The sequence below is a fragment of the Chenopodium album genome, chromosome 22, assembly GCF_948465745.1.
Source record: "Chenopodium album chromosome 22, dcCheAlbu1.1, whole genome shotgun sequence".
NCBI lineage: Eukaryota > Viridiplantae > Streptophyta > Magnoliopsida > Caryophyllales > Amaranthaceae > Chenopodium > Chenopodium album.
In genome coordinates this window covers 6,548,298-6,564,542 of record NC_137855.1, presented here as the reverse complement: position 1 = coordinate 6,564,542, position 16,245 = coordinate 6,548,298, and the positions used below count along the sequence as shown (strand labels likewise).

Here is a 16,245-nt window from a genome sequence, read left to right as displayed (position 1 = left end):
GTTAGTCTGTATGCTTCCGAGCACCTACTATAAATCTGCACTGACATTTTATCAGTGAGAATATACAAGTAATTTTGTAAAATATACAAGATGATTTTACACGTATGAAAATAAGTTTTCCAGCAACACTAATTCTATTTTATTTTTAAAAAACTTTGCTGTACTGAAGAACTTACAACTTTACTATGCACATGAAGAAAATACTTTTCAGATATTCAGAAAACTATTATGGATTATGGTATGAGGCTGTGGCGTTCTCTTTCTAAAGTGTAGGCAACAAAGCGTAATCAGCTAAAATTCTGATGGAAAAAGGTGGAATTGTTTAAAGTAATCTGAAGATAATTTGCCCAAATTATTGAAATGCTTGAGCTCTGTTATTCTACAACATGAGGTCATCTTATGTGCAAGTACAATAATGCAAGATATGAGGGAGCTTAATTACATTGTCGGCATTGAAACAAGACAGTGCTTTTATAAGAAATTGTCCTGGATCCTGTGCATAGCCTGTACAGAAGGAATAATCATAAGTTATAAAGATGAAGCTGAAAGCACATAAAACAGGAAATTATGCAGTTCAATCACTTTGGAGATGTGTTCTCAACTAAGCTTACCTGATCTGAAACAGATTACAGAAGTGACAATCAGAACAGCATAAGCAACTGCATGTCTTGCCATTATAGAACGTTTAAAGGAATCGAACGTAGCATGCAAGAGCAAAGGAACCTCTTCGGAAAGTTTTGGCTAAGAGAGGGAGATTAACAATCAACTGTCTTAGTGGGAGCTGTAACGTATAAACATTCACAATATATAGTGAAGACGAGACGTGAAGTGAAGCATCTGAGTTCTTTTTTGGCTTTTCGTTTGGTCAATATCCTATCGGTTTATAGTATTACTTGTATCTTTCATCTCTAATTTTCTTGCAGTCTTGTTTTTTTGGTAGGAATATGAAATCAATATATGTGCTCAATTTTCTGAACTGATATTGGTTTTTGTACGAGAACATACACTTATATTAATGCTTTATACCATTATTAGTGTTATTTTTATATGATGTTGCAAGTAATCTTGTCTTTTATACTCTGTTGTGGTTGAGAACATGTAGACTAAGAGAGAGATGGCAGTTAGAATAATCCACCAACTTAAGTTTAAACCTACCATCTTTTATACTTTGTATTATGCTGGTCATATATACAAGTAATATACGTACACCTTCGTTCCACTAAGATTGTCCCTGCTTCCTTTTCAAGTTGTTTAACAAGAGAAATAATGAAAAGAATGGAAATAGTAAGGTGTCCCACACTTCTCAAAGTGAACAAAAACGAATTTAGTAAATAAAACATGGAGATGCGGGGTATCGATCCCCGTACCTCTCGCATGCTAAGCGAGCGCTCTACCATCTGAGCTACATCCCCAAATTGCATATTTGACTGTTCTTTTATTAATTATCTTTGTATTTATTTTGAATTACACACTGGTGTTAGTGGTGTATTTGTTTTGCTGAATGGCTTCAGTGGGGGATTTTTTTCTTTTTTTTTTAAACCATAGAGTTAATTTTTTGCGTTAATTTTTTGGATTAGTTGTTTGAAGATACCATACCATTGGGCAACAAAGAGTTTCAGTTGCATTCTAAGAGCAAAAGCCTTGAAAGAATGTTCCACTGCATCAAATTTGTGCATTAGCAAAAAGCAGGGAGTTTCATTGAAAAAAAAGACTTTAGAGACAATTATGGGGTTACTCTAACAGATGGCGCTGGATTTTCAGCAAATTCAAGACTATTTCACTATTTGTTCTTCATGGCGTTTTTTAAGTAGAAGGACAAAGATGACTAAACTAGAAACAGCTTGTAGGAACATTTGTATTCCGTGTCCAATAGATCCACGAGGGTAGTAGCTGGTAACATGAACTGAGAAACCCTTTATGTGTGAGTTTGGTGCATAAACTATATGGCAGGCTTTACCTTCATACGCAGAAGCTTTAACATTCAACAGAACCATGCTGTATAAGTGACTTGTAGATGCAGTTGAGCTGCTACTTGTTACAGGATACATAACCAGAGAAGGGAAGAACCAGAGAGGCAGAAAGCATAAACCAAAATATCTTAACATCAGAGGCTGAAGACAAATTCTTGTAAAAATTCTCAGCTGAAGCCTTATCTGATCACTAACAGCATAATCAGACTATCTGAGTACACTGGCAAATAAAGTTGTATACGTATCAGTTCAAAGTCTTTGATTCCCATAGCGCCAACAAGTTCAAAGTCTTGCTGACATACTTGGGGAAAAAAATTATTGTATTGTATTTACATTCATCTAGAAGACATCCAATTTCTGTAGCAATTCAGTGGCACCATTCAACAAACCATATTTACAAAGTCCTTTGATTTTTACTACGAAATGCATTTGGCTGCAAGCACTTAACTGTGAGAGATGAGTAGGAAACCAAAGCTTCACACAAGCCATCAATTACGAAGTATATCTAATGGAATGTCTTGAGTGTTGATCCTTGATTTTTCACTTCAGTAGCACCAGAGAGTGCAATTAAGCATTAATAAGATCATCCTTTTGTATACGCATTCAAAGCAAACAATCCATAAATTATTCATTAAGAGTCAACAACCAAACTTCATACGTCATGAAAAAAACAATCGAGTAAAAACTAAGTAGATCATTGTGTGCAACAAGTTTAATTACATAAAATGGTTAAATTGATTCCTTTGCAATGTAAACACGATTGGTGTCATCAATCTTCAATGTCATGTTCTTGTATTTGTGCCATGGCTTAGATATAGCTATACTTGAGCTGTAGTACTGCTAATATTCAAAGGCAGTTATCAGGTAGTAAGAAAACATATGCAAGTGCAATTCACTGGCAGATAGAACGCAAACACAGAAATTAGATTAAAAAATTTACAGGTTGATCCACATTTGCATCATATGTTCCAAGGTCTTTGCCTACAATCAATCAAAACACATTAAATATAAGACTTACTAATTTACAACAATCCCTCATGATGTTACACATCTCTGTCACAGCTAATCATATATAATTTATTCATTGCTACTTCCACCTTTGATCCTAACTATTGCTCACTTAGTTCTCAAAAAACTTTTTTAGCAAATCCTTGTCTGCATCACCAACATTTGGATCAGCGAGTAAGCCCACAAATGATGATATCGTGTGATTATCAGCAACAAACTCTTTGATTCTCATCAACCTGACAAGCTCTAATGCTCTCCTAATGTCCTTTCCATCTATAAATCCTCTAATAATTGTATTGAAAGTGCATTCATCTGGAAAGCATCCATTGTCCTCCATATTCTTCAGTAATTCATCGGCTTTTGCTAGCAACCCTTCTTTACAAAACCCTTTTATCATTATGGTGTAAGCACGCACATCATGCAGTCCTTTAGTTGTGAGAAAGGAGAAAATGTCCACTGCTTCTCTAAGGCGATTAGCTTCACACAAACCATCTATTAGGATTCTGTATGTAACAATATTAGGGACCACTCCAGTAATCTCCATTTGCTTCATTGTAGCGATTGCCTCATCTATTTGTCCATTCTTACACATGCCATTAAGCAACGAACTCCAAGTGCTTACATCTGGCTTTAGTCCGTGAGCTTTCATTTCCTTGAAACACAGGTGTGCAAGCTTGAGCTGATTGTCTTTGCACAAGGCATCTATAAGAGTGGTGTACGTGATAACATTAGAGGCTAATCCGTTACAATGCATTACTTGGAGCAGACCAAGAGCTCTCTCAATCTTTTTAGCCTTGCAATAGCCATTGATTAAGCTGTTGTAAGTAACTATATCAGGTTTGCAACCATTTTCAAATATCAAATCCATAAGGTTTTCTGCCTCACCCATCTCACCGCGTAAACAATATCCCTCTAAAGTGACGATATTGGGAACCAAACCAATCTCAGTCATGTATTCAAATATGTCTAGTGCTTCACCAACCTTGCCTTCTTTACAATACATATCAATCAACGTGTTGTAGGTCTCAATGTCAGGAGTTATGTTGTTCCTCAACATCTCAGTCAGCATTTCTTGGGCCTCTTTCTGTTGCCCCAAAGTGCACATACCTCGAATTAAGGTATTAAAGGTGACAACATTAGGGGAAATTCCCTTGACTTTCATCTCCTTGAAAAGGCAGAGAGCCTGAGGTAAGAACTGGTTTTTACAGAGACTATCAAGGATGGTGTTGTAAATGACAAGATCAGGCATAAAATGGCCATAAGACTCCATATTTGTAAGGAGTTTGAGAGCACCGGCATTATCACCGGACCTACAGAGACCTTTGAGCATAGAACCATAGGTGACTAATGTGGGTTGGAAGCCAAGCTTGAGAATTTTATCCAACAAATGAACGGCTTTGTAAAATTGATGAGTATGAACGAAGCCGTTGATGAGAGTAGTAAAGGTGACAATATCAGGTTGATAACCAAGCTTAATGGTATAAGAAACAAGGGACAACCCAAATGAACAAGGCCTAAGCGACAGTAACAATTAGCGAGAATGTTAAGGGAATAATCATTTGGACGAAGACCTAAGAAATGGAGGTGCCTATAAAGAGAAATGACAGTGGAGAAAGGGGGGTGGGGTTTAATCTTAGAAATGGATGATAATAGGGTTCTCTGGCAAGGGGGACGGGGTTAGGGTCGCCGGCGGGTGGGGAGGAGGGATATTTCGAGGGTGGGAGGGATTGTTGGGGGTTTAAAGGTGGTGCAATGGGTGGTTTAGAGGTGGGGTGGATGCCGGGCGGGGATAGGCTGCCGGAGATGGTGGGGATTGGATAAGGTGGCTGTTGGAGGTGGTGCAGTGATGGTTTAGAGGTGGTGTTAGGGTTTATTTAATTAATCATGCCTTAAAAGCAAATAATTAAAAATTAATCGGACAATAACTTTTTTTTTTATGGGTAGTAATTCACAAAAACCCCTTTTTTGAGGTGGAAATTAACAAATTTTCCTTAAAAAAACAATTACCCCATACGGCCGTACCTCCGTTTCTCAACAAAGACGTATTATGTATTTATGTATAAAGACATAAATTTATTTTTTTTCTCCTTAAAAAAACAGTTTTTTTTTTTCCTTTTTTTTTTGTTGAAAGTAATATACGGAGTAAAAATGAAGACAAGAAATTACAGTAGGTTGCTCATCTGGTTCAATTTATGTCGTATCATAGTTTTGATTCTTTTATAAATTGGCTTTTTTTTTTTTTTTTTTTTTTAAAAAAAAAAAAAAATTTGGTCAAACAACCAAAAAAAAAAAGCATTTGGTAAACCTCTTTAATACGATTAATTGTTTCCCATTATTATAGAATATAGATAGATTCGACTAAGACAAATTAAAACTCCAGTATGCACATTGAGTTGCAAGCTATCTGGTAGGGATTACAACAAAGTCATGAAGTACTCAACTAATGTTGAAATCCCAACAGAAAATTTGGAATCCCTACATGCTTTGCGTACACCCCGGACGAGCACATGGGAAATAAGGAGCATGATCAAGAATATCCTTCATCTTAGCCTAGATTTACATTACTTTAGTTGTAGTAAAGCTCCTAGAAATGTAGTAGCTAGAGCTCACGACCTTGCCAAATGCCACTTAGGCAAGGAAAGCAGCCTAGCTATATCTTTTATGTTTGTTTCCCATCTGTCAAAACAAAAAATTTAAAACATAAATGGAAAATATAGATTGTAGCCTTGTAGGAGTGATTGTTTCACACCATCATAGATAGGTGACTATAATTGACATAAAAATATATTTCAACGACAATTTTATCTATAATAAAGCTGTCTGCACAATCACAACACTGGTTATGCACACCAATACACAAGAAATTGGCATCAAATGCCAAGCAACCAAGCAGACTATGTGAACATTCAACTAAACTAGACAACACATACAACTTGAATTTAGCTGAGAGAATAGCATCTAAACATGTAACTATGCAAGACAGGAAAAAGCTAGGGAAAAACCTACTCTATATGTACTGCGAGAGCCACTTGAAGCCCTCCCCGTAGCCCATTTTCCTGACAATGCTGCACATGAATACCTCCATAGGCCTGACATTGGAGTCTGCCAGGTTAACCTTCCCCTTACCAGTGGTAAAGTTGGCCAGACCCAGATGATAGCGCAACTCATCTTCAGAAGCTGCATAAGGTATGTCAATTTTGTTCCCTAAAATCAAGAAAGGAACATTGGCCAACGCTTCGTCAGATAGTAGAGCATCCAGCTCCTTCTTAGACTCAGCAAACCTCTCCTTGTCAAAAGCATCCACCAAGTACACCACAGCATCCACCTTCAATTCCAAAACATGCATTAGTGGGCAAATAGCATGGATAAAACAAGTATGTGGATAAAAGTCATAAAACAGAATAAATCTCAGCAAGTTTGGGAATTGTCCGCAGATATCAATAAGGCGACTCTCAATAAAAGAGGGAAGTCCTACGTATTAAAAATAGCTCTGCACGACAATTTCTGCCTTTGATGATTCATATAGATGTTTGGGTCTATTTGAAATGATGAAAAAGGCATTTTATATAACTTTGAAAGAGCAAAGATGTACAAGCAAAAATGAAGATGACCATAAAGTGGCTGAAAAAGTTCTAAAAAGATGGGTCTACCCTTCTGAATGGTTAAAATGGTACCAGTTTCTCAGAAATCTCTAGGTCAATGCTGCATACATCTATCCTATTTGAATATCCCTAAAAAGGTGGGAGCACATGAGATAATCTGAGAAAATGGTGATGACAACTGTATTCATTATACCAGATTGTGAAAGGTTCCTAATGCCCAAAGAGTTGCTACACTGCCTACACACAAGTTAAGACTCAAAAGCAATGACAGGAAGTGTTTCATAGTTTCATACTTTGTATCTAATTTTCCCCAACGACTACCTACATGAAGAATATGTTTACTGCATAGTATGTACGAGAAAAAAAAAAAAAAAATCTATGGAAAGATCACTCAAATGATCAAGATTAGAAGCTCATTAGGCTGAACCAATGTGGCTCAAGGACTGGTGCTTAAGAATCACAGATTCAAGGGTTGCTTGGATCAAGAACCAATTGAGACCTGGAACTTGGGATAGGGAATGAGCCAGTAAGGTTCTTGTTTCACAGAACAGTCTTCTCAATTGAAGGATCAAGGACAAAATTTTAGCAATTGAATTCTAAGCTATTACGCTCCAAAATGATAAAAGTCTAAATGTAGTTCTTACATATAAAAATAATCAAAACAAATCCTATTAGAATGAGGCATATCCTTCCTTATATAAACCTCATCTCAGATGCATTTGCTCAAAAGGAATACGTGAATTTCATGCCAGGGAAATATGGCATTGAATGCAATTGATAAAACACAGTTATTTCAATGCAAAATTAAACAAAAGTCTATCAATAAGAATATTGAGTCAGAGATAAGAAAGATCGATAATTCGATATCAATCCCCTCACTAAATCCCAAAGCTCTTAAAATAATTTTGGTAAAAAAAATAAATCCTCAACTGAATCCAGCACACAAAAGGAGCTTCCAGGTCAGGGTTATCCAGTAGGATGAACAAATTGACATACTGAAATACACCTGCTTAGATACTAGAGGTGCCATAGAAACCTCAGTGATATAGGCCTTCCATAATCACATATAATTAATACTTAAATATGAGAATATCAAGTGGCTCAATTGGTTTTTCACTAATCACTCCATCAGCTAGCATGTGACACAGAAAAACTGCACCTGCAACAAGCCTTCCCTTTGATTAGAAACAAAACTTACTATTACACATCAGAAGCTTCCAGTCCCTCAATAAAAGATCAACTAGGTATTTATACAACTCCTCACATGAAATAGACAAAACTCTGGACAGGTCGACAAGCAATACTTGAAAACAGACACTAAAAAAGATAAAAAAAAATTTACAGGACATAAAACAGATGCATCGCTAAACAGACACCACAGGTACTCAGAAAGCTTTCGTACAGGACAGACATACAGCCTAAAAAATTGCTAATGTGTAGCACCTGAATAAACAAGTGGATAACAAAACTACAGGAGCAAAATTTGTCTGGAAAGTTACTATTAAAACACCTTGAACACTAAAGGCGCCATCAGCGACCTCCCAATGACTCTATTGGCCCCCCATGAATCAGATAAACACTGAAACTCTTATCTGGGATTATGAAGGCCTAGTAAGTAGCTTCAATCAAGGAGACTGACAAAAACATCAATATAATCAAACAACTTGCACATAATTTCATTACTAGGCACAATTAGACTGACCAACAAAACACCCCAAAAATTTTCCACAAATAATATGATCAATCAGTTACCAAATATAATTATTGAGCAAAATAAACAAGAATTTAAATTTACTTTAGCATAGTAATCTTTCCAAACCCGGCGAGCAATCTGATGCCCTCCCAAATCAAAGGCCTTGAACTTGATTTTACCAATACTCAGTTCTTCAGATGTTGGATACTGAGTTGGTTGATGTTGGACCAATCTCTGCAATCAATTAATCACCAAAACCCAATTCAATTCACATAATATACCAACAAAATTGTATAAATCCTATCTAAATATACTCATATAAATCAATATTAGGGCCAAAAACCCTAATTTAGAATCAGACCAACAAAATTAAAAATTCTCACTCCTAATTCGCAAATTAAATAGAAACAAACCTCATCTTTCAACATATGAAGCAAGGTGGTTTTCCCAGCATTATCGAGACCTAAGAACAAGATCTTTGCTTCTTTCTGCCATAATCCAAGTGAAGCAAGAACACCGTAAAACCAATCGACCAAAAACATTGTTTTTCGCGAATGAAGTTAGGCAAAAGAATTGGAACGAAGAAACCTCGGGATTCCAGAAGTAGTTGAAGAAATCAAACAAGAATCTGACGTTAATTGAGGGGAGAGAAGATTCTAGACGCGATGAACAAACCCTAGAAGAAAAGAGAGAGAGAGAGAATGAGAAAACAAATGGAAGTAATCCGTACAGTATTATACTCGTATCTTCTATGTGCCACATAAGTGACATAATTGATTAATTTCCCTTCATTTTTATTTTCTACTCCTATGTTTTAAATTTTTGGGACTTTAAGTGAGAGTAATTTAGGGTTGGTTCATATTTATTTAATTTCACTTCAATTCAGTTCAGCTCCAATCAGATCAATTCAGCTCCTACTTTCCTTCTTTCATAAAATAATAATTTTAGCTTTAGTTCATTTCAGCTCAGCTCCAATCAGTTCAGCTCAATTCAGAAAATGTGAACATACCCTTATTGTAAGATGAATTATGATTCATGTATGTAACTTGCCTCTTAAAACAAAATGTAAGGGTATTGAGACTATTGAGTTATTGACTCGTTAATGAATTAATTTTATTAAGCAAAAGGTTAAGTATGAAAAATTGATGGATTAATTTCAAGGTAAATATATTAGGGGTTGCGGTGAGTTCCGGGTATCAAATTGCCAAAAGACTTGGGTTTATGTGAATTTGGATTGAAGGTGAAGCCTTGACAATAGTTAATACGAAGTACTTTTTTGTGATGATTTTCATATTAATTTTCATGATTGATTTCACTATGGCTTGTTAAAAGTGCAGGTAATACAGTAGTCCACCTAGTGAAGGTGAAACAATTGTTCTGAACGAATTTATGGGCTTCTTTCTTCTAATCTTGGCGGAACTTGACTTGAACGACTAACATGGTCCCATATCAAATTATAGTACTTTGATTATGTGTGAAAATTTAGAAGTTGGGAGAATTTTTTTTCTCTTCCCATGTGTTTATTTGGATCTTAAATTAAAAATTTGCAGAGTCCAATATAATTCCCACCAGATTGTTTGAAATGATTCCATAACATTTCTGTCCTAACAGTTCAAAAATGTCATAGCAGGTGAGTTAATTCTTTCCTCCTGATGTTTACAGTCACCACACCAGCTCCGCTTCAATCTCCATATAGCCTGCTTCTCACACAATGTGCATGGTATCCCTCATTGCGAACATCCATAACTTAAGCCACAAAAACGCCTTTTATGGTGCAACATGCTGAAGCCGAGGTATTCAATTTTGAAGATGGATAAAAAGAATGTTACAAGGTTCAATGACCATGGTCTTGACAAGAGTGAGCTTTTGGAGAAGATAACCTCAGATAAGAAATGAACGTGCATTTGATTACTTGATGTAGATGGAAAGAGAAGGTGTGATGATGCTATTCCATGTTAGGGGTTGTGTGGTTCGGATTTCCCTGCTACTGGTACATGAGGAATTCAACCATGTCAAAATAGAAAGTTTATTGCTGTAAGAATTGATACAAGTACATCCACGAAATAAAGGTAAGTATTACAGGAGGCCATAGTAGATCTAAACACAAGGCAGCGCTCACTCCGCCTAGTGTAGCTTGCTGTAGAGAAGACCAGGGTTAAAGTGTAACAGTTGGTACTTAAATATCTATGAAAAATACAGGAAAACAACAAATAATGAATATGCAGAAAAATATAATTTATTATTCTCGTGAGAAACAATGCTGCAGTTATTTTCCCAGTACATGAAAAAGCCCGAGTCCCTCCTATATTCCGTAGCAATTACTCAAAAAAACTGAAATAGTTCTATAGCCTATGCTACCAAGCCTAAAGTTACATACTCTGCAAAAAAATATTAAAAAATTAACACTTGACGATTCTACAGAATAATAATCTCTCTGTAGTGTGTATAGACTATTCTATTGGCTTGTAAATTACACAATTGGTAATTGGTTCAACTAAAGCTGCACTAAGCTGTTGTTATACCTGTATGGCTGTATGATTTCGGCATGTTTCCATCAACTGCAAAGTTTCAAGTGGCCCCAGGCAGAGCCAAACGAATTCCATCTATTTCAGGCTTTGCTTCGATTTGGCAACCCAAACGAGACCTAGACAAGTAAACATTGAGATCAAGAACCAGGAGAGGCAACTCGAGTAAATGAACAAAGTAGATAAACTCACGTTTCTGTTAGCCCAAAGGCAAGGTCCAACATGTCATTTTCTTCGTCAGTTGGGTCCAGCAGTTTATTGTAGTAATCCACATCCTGCCATGCAAAGCAAGCAAATGTTTAGACATGGGGACAGATGAGGTAACTATATCTCTAAGGTGTTGACTGATTTACCATCACGATAAGGTGACATGTAGAACACGCACAGGATCCTTCACATGCTCCTGTGAAAAATAAGTTGTTGAGTTACTTGAGTACAAACAAAGTTTGAGGGAACATTTAGCAGAACACAACTTGATTACCAACAACCAAGATAGCCATTATAAAGCAGCACTGGGAAATAAAACAGGTGTTTCATAATTTCATGATTGGACAAACCACTGATCTCGCCCAAAGAGACAAAGGTCCAGAAAGGGGTTTCAGAATGAGTAAAATGCTTACCTTCTAGCTCAATGTCATTTGAAAGAGCAGCTTCTAGCATACTTGTGCCAACAGGAACCTTTGCGTGTTTCTGTGTTCCATCCGTTTCAACAAAGGTTACACTTACTCTGTAGTGTTACAAGAACAGTAGACAATAGTGTAAAAGAATGCAGGTGGAGAGGCTGGTAGGTTACATGATAAATTAAAAAACAGACTAATCAAAGACAAACCACCTAAATTTGTGCCTGCCTATGCTATTGCTAAGTGCTAACAATGGATTCTTGTGGTACTACATTTTTTGGTTTAACAAAATAATGGTATTCTGATCAATGTTTAGATATAAATTATAAGTGCAGAGAAAACAGCAGGGATGCTTACGTTTGCTCAACTTCATTTTTATCATTGCAAGAGTCAGTAGCAGTAGTACAAAGATATCGATGCACCTGCAAAAAAATAAAAACAGTAATGCATATGAGCATATGACAGTAGAAACAATGCTAAAGACTACCCTTACGATTCATCAACTGCCCAAATAGCAGTATCAGCTCATTCTAAGCAAACAGCCAACCAAGAATGTCCTGCATAGGGCTAGGTCATGTCTAAAGCATAATCATCAAGTAATTGCTACCAACAGATAGGTAAATGAAGCTTTCCTGCTTATATTAGATTGCAGTGAATTCAAAAACCTTAATATAGAGTTACATTAGCAAGAGAAGCCTTTTAACATAAAGCCAACATAACCTTGAACTATAGGAAAAATCAGCCTTTGCTATAGGTTAAAGAATAGAAGATCAAAGTATGAGTTCAGTAATACAATAACCACAAAGCCAGCAATGAATACCAGACTAGTGCATATCATTGCTGGTATATATTTAATTAATCAAATAAATCCAAATTATGATTAAGTGATACCTGGGGAGGAAGCTGAAGCAAAGTCTGTACCCGGGAAGAAGAAACATTTAAATATGGAGCCTTTGGCATGCAAACAAATTTCCCTACCAGAATAAAGAAATTGGAATATAAAGTTAGGAAAAGGAAAAAAAACCCTCTGCACCTTTTCATTAAAAACCCATGGTACTTTTACCCAGAAGCATAAGTTGTCATGAACACTAATTAAAACCTTATGATTGCTTATTGTGAAACCATACAAATAGTTTTATGAGATTTAATACTTTATTCATTGAACAACCAGAGCCTTTTCTTTCCTAATTCTAAGTATTCAGCAAAATTACAAAAAAAAAAAAAAAAAAAAAAAAAAAAAAAAAAAAAAAAAAAAAAAAAAAAAAAAAAAAAAAAAAAAAAACTGACTAAAAAGAACAATTCATGAAAGCTTAACGGTGTGTTTGGATTGAAAGAAATGGAGGGAAAAGAAGAGAAGGGAAATGGAGAGATGGGGTATCTCTCATTTGGATAACAAATGAGGAAGGAAGGGAATTGGAGGGGAGAGAAATGAAGGGATTAAATTGTAGTAAATTAATCCCTCCAACCATGGAGAGATTTGGAAGGAAAACTCACCATTCTTCCCTCCCTTCCCTTTCCCTCCCCTCCTCTTCTCCTCTCTCCCCTTCTTTTCTTTCCCCTATCTTTATCCAAACACACTGTAAAAGAATTGCAGTTATTTTGATTTGCAATAACCTACCCTAGCTGTGGGGATGTGCAGCAAGCATCAGCTACCGAGATATACCACAAGAGACCTCTTTGCCACCTACTAGGGCCACAGGTATAGGATACAATTCTACCAGATCCGTTTCCTTTTGTTTATTTTCTCACATTTAATTGACATTTTTGCTGAATGTTTAGAATAGCAACTATTGAGCATGCTTTTATGATTAAGTTTGTGCCAGTTTACCCAAAAACAAAGTACAGGTCAAAAAATCACTATGTTCGTATACTCAACTATTCAAAGCCCATCCAACGAATTATTTAGGTTACTCTCAACTTCCCAGTTCTCAGTACCACAGTTCAATCTCATCAAACCTGAGCATCAACTTGCTAAGATTTTTGTTACGCTAGTATGATTAAGACAGCTATTACCTACAATGTATCAATCTACACGAAATATAGCTGTAGTAATAACTTCTAAACTAATGCTCAGAATCTATAACTACTAACTTGTCATAGCAAAATTCTAATCCATGGCACAAAATAGCCCCTATATCAACTTACAAGTGAATGCCCCTAAAATTTTTATTACCCTATCAGACCTCCTACCAATGCATGAGAAAGCTCAAGGTGATTCAGAATTTTTCGTTCGCCTGGACAAAGTGAGGCACATATAATAAACAATAAAAAAGATCTGTAAAAAAAACTGTGATGTGCAGTGTGCCTCTATGAACCTCAGTTGCGCTTAATCAATCACTTTGCCTATACCACAAAAAAGCGAATGACCCCTAACGCCCTGCATCTCAACTGCTCAAATACTGCATCCTACGGAAAATCTTATCTCAAAAGGAATATATCATTTTAGGCTTTTAGCTGAAATTGATGGAAACATAACTTATCACAAAAGGCACATAAAAGCCCCGTATCACATTTTAGAAATACAGATTATAATTTATAAATAGTGCAATCTATCTAAACAAACATGAAAGTGATACAAAGAGTTAACAAACACCAACCAATCAACCATTTTAAATAATAAAATTTAATAGCAAGGAAATTTGAATATTCAAAACAAACCTTGGGTCAATCTCTTAATTGCCTGAGCTCCAAGACCAGAAATTCTAGAAATCCACATATCTTGGTGAGTTTAGAGACTATAAACTCACAATCTGAAATTCAAACAAAGATTATTCATCAAAGATCGAAAATATAGTAAGTTTGTCAAAAGAGAATAAAAGCAAATACTTGAAGGATACTTAAACAGCAACTATTGGGCAGTTCGCATGAACAAAATCTAGATCTCAATACAAACAAAGGAGTTGATTATGAACAGCATACACCAAATCTGAATGCTAATTGTTAACAGGATCATCATAAACCATTGCTGCCCAAAATGAAAGCATTTACTCTGAACTCAAGCTAGCAATTAGATTAGTACATTCGGAATTCCATTTATTAATTATTTTCCAATTGAAAGAAAAACCACAAATCGACAAAAGCACATAAACAATCTGAAGTTCTGAACAAACCATTGATTATGTAAAAAAAATAAAGAATCAAATTATGATAAAATTACAAATTAGGGTAACATCTATTGCACAAATTGTCAACTACAATCAATAACAATAGTAATCGAATTAAAAAACAAAATTTGAGGAATGAGAGATGAATTGAATTAATTTACCAGAGAAAATGTTGAATGGAGAAACAAAGATTTGATAGTTTCACGAGGTATTTACTACCGCCTCTGCCGCCGTCTGTTGATGAGCAATGTAGTCGTGGGCAGTGGGGCTGGCAGGGTTTGTTGCCGGGGGGAGACAGTTCTAATGAGTGCACTGAAGCTCAGATAAATGTCTAATGTCTTAACTTATCTGGTTGCCTCCTTTCAAAAAAAAAAAAAAAAAGAAAAAACTTATCTGGTTGCCTGGTTGGTAAAACAAAAAAAATAAATAAATGCCTCTAAATGGGCAAAACTCTATAGTTTACTAAGTTAACTCCCGTGCCATGCACGGTAACTTTTAGTAATTGTTTCGTATTAACAGTACGTTTAATTATACCATAAAAATTTGTCTATAATATTATGATTTATAAAAGAGTACGTTAGCCAATTTTTTTTTATTTTTTTTTTTTTGCTCATTTTTAACTCTTAAATGAGAAGAAAAAAATATATTAAATAAGCAAAAAAAAAAACTACCTTGGGTACACCCGTACACCTACCTCTATGTGAACCCGGGTATATATAAATTATAAAAGGTGAACAATGATTGGGGCATTTAAAACTACACATTTGTTAATGTGCATATTTTTTTTATATACTCGATTTCACTAACAAATTGTATTGGTATCATTTGGATAAAAAACGTTGGACATTACACCATGTATGTCTCAAATTATGTGAAGAATGTCACTTTTTTTTAATGCTTAAATTTATAGTAGTTATATTTTTAATTTTTTGTGGAAGGATAAATCAAATATTTTATTTTTAATATTTGATATTCGAACTACTGAGCTTCTAATATGTAATTAAATAAAATTAATAAAAAAAAATAGAATTCTTGTAATACATGACACAAATTCTATAAAAAATAAAAATAAAAAAAAAATCTTACTGTATCTACTTATGTTTATATATATAGTTGACTATTATAGAAATATACATCAAATCTTTTATAATCTGTTATATATGTATAAATTTTCTACTTCGTATTTTTTATGTAATGTATAAGATTTTTTTCCATAATAATTTTTCAAAAAAAAAAAAAAAAAACTAAGGACACACCAGAACATGACACGTGTCATTGCTGGTGTGTCTTTTAGTACATAGTTATTGATTGATGGATGGATGGTGTGGAATTGAGGCTCTATTCTTTAGAGCTGCTCTGCTCTGCTTTGCCTTGCCCTGCTCTACTCCACTCCGCAATGTGTGGAAGCCTAACCCTGCTCTGCTGAAATCTACTCTTCTATACTCTGCTCTGCCCAGAAGCTCAAAAGAACAGGGCCTGAGTAGCTTGAGTTTTTAACTCTCTCAATTCCTAAATTATTGCAACGTTTTGACTTTTACATCATTTTTAATTATATGCTTATTTAATTATACATTTTATTTAGGGAAATTCTCATTGGTAGCCATGTAAAATTGCACATTCTCAATAGTAACAAAATTATTTGCAAATTCTCGTAAATAGCATTACTAATCTAATTGTTCTCTATGGTAGCATTATTTTACTAATTCTGACCTAATTAACCTAT

The 16,245-nt window shown here is 35.2% G+C and overlaps 2 protein-coding genes and 2 non-coding genes across 6 annotated transcripts; all 4 read right to left on the bottom strand.

Moving 5' to 3' along the window:
• Window positions 1–1,339: 1,339 nt before the first annotated feature.
• TRNAA-AGC (transfer RNA alanine (anticodon AGC)) lies at window positions 1,340–1,412 on the bottom strand. Its single transcript has one exon. It is a non-coding gene; the product is annotated as a tRNA-Ala (tRNA).
• Window positions 1,413–5,337: 3,925 nt separating this feature from the next.
• LOC145604647 (small COPII coat GTPase SAR1A) lies at window positions 5,338–9,016 on the bottom strand. Of its 2 annotated transcripts, XM_081660553.1 has the most exons (4): window positions 8,687–9,016; window positions 8,376–8,507; window positions 5,985–6,303; window positions 5,338–5,654 (listed from the first exon to the last, which is right to left on the bottom strand). In XM_081660553.1, exons 1-3 carry the CDS (start codon window positions 8,813–8,815, stop codon window positions 5,986–5,988), a joined length of 579 nt encoding a protein of 192 aa, XP_081516679.1. In that variant the 5' UTR covers window positions 8,816–9,016; the 3' UTR covers window positions 5,338–5,654; window position 5,985. The 2 variants fall into 2 exon arrangements, with proteins under 2 accessions (XP_081516679.1, XP_081516678.1); XM_081660552.1 differs by lacking the exon at window positions 5,338–5,654 and having other exon boundaries at window positions 5,735–6,303.
• LOC145606483 (small nucleolar RNA snoR83) lies at window positions 8,062–8,179 on the bottom strand. Its single transcript, XR_014105348.1, has one exon. It is a non-coding gene; the product is annotated as a small nucleolar RNA snoR83 (small nucleolar RNA).
• A 1,477-nt stretch (window positions 9,017–10,493) lies between the features above and the next one.
• LOC145604948 (uncharacterized) lies at window positions 10,494–14,876 on the bottom strand. Of its 2 annotated transcripts, XM_081660945.1 has the most exons (9): window positions 14,684–14,876; window positions 14,077–14,168; window positions 12,310–12,392; window positions 11,776–11,840; window positions 11,419–11,525; window positions 11,152–11,201; window positions 10,991–11,073; window positions 10,796–10,917; window positions 10,494–10,651 (listed from the first exon to the last, which is right to left on the bottom strand). In XM_081660945.1, exons 2-8 carry the CDS (start codon window positions 14,132–14,134, stop codon window positions 10,842–10,844), a joined length of 522 nt encoding a protein of 173 aa, XP_081517071.1. In that variant the 5' UTR covers window positions 14,135–14,168; window positions 14,684–14,876; the 3' UTR covers window positions 10,494–10,651; window positions 10,796–10,841. The 2 variants fall into 2 exon arrangements, with proteins under 2 accessions (XP_081517071.1, XP_081517070.1); XM_081660944.1 differs by having other exon boundaries at window positions 10,494–10,917; window positions 14,684–14,874.
• Between the last annotated feature and the right edge of the window lie 1,369 nt (window positions 14,877–16,245).

What these genes read in the sequence shown, in the direction of transcription:
- LOC145604647 (XM_081660553.1), bottom strand. Translation starts at nt 8,815, where the DNA reads ATGTTTTTGGTCGATTGGTTTTACGGTGTTCTTGCTTCACTTGGATTA. An exon ending in TTCATATGTTGAAAGATGAG is followed by an intron (nt 8,508 to 8,686) that starts GTTTGTTTCTAT and finishes AATTGATTGCAG; the next exon opens with AGATTGGTCCAACATCAACC. An exon ending in GGAAAGATTACTATGCTAAA is followed by an intron (nt 6,304 to 8,375) that starts GTAAATTTAAAT and finishes TTGGAATTGAAG; the next exon opens with GTGGATGCTGTGGTGTACTT.
- LOC145604948 (XM_081660945.1), bottom strand. Translation starts at nt 14,134, where the DNA reads ATGTGGATTTCTAGAATTTCTGGTCTTGGAGCTCAGGCAATTAAGAGA. An exon ending in AATTAAGAGATTGACCCAAG is followed by an intron (nt 12,393 to 14,076) that starts GTTTGTTTTGAA and finishes TTATTCTGGTAG; the next exon opens with GGAAATTTGTTTGCATGCCA. An exon ending in GCCTTTGGGCTAACAGAAAC is followed by an intron (nt 10,918 to 10,990) that starts GTGAGTTTATCT and finishes TTACTTGTCTAG; the next exon opens with GTCTCGTTTGGGTTGCCAAA.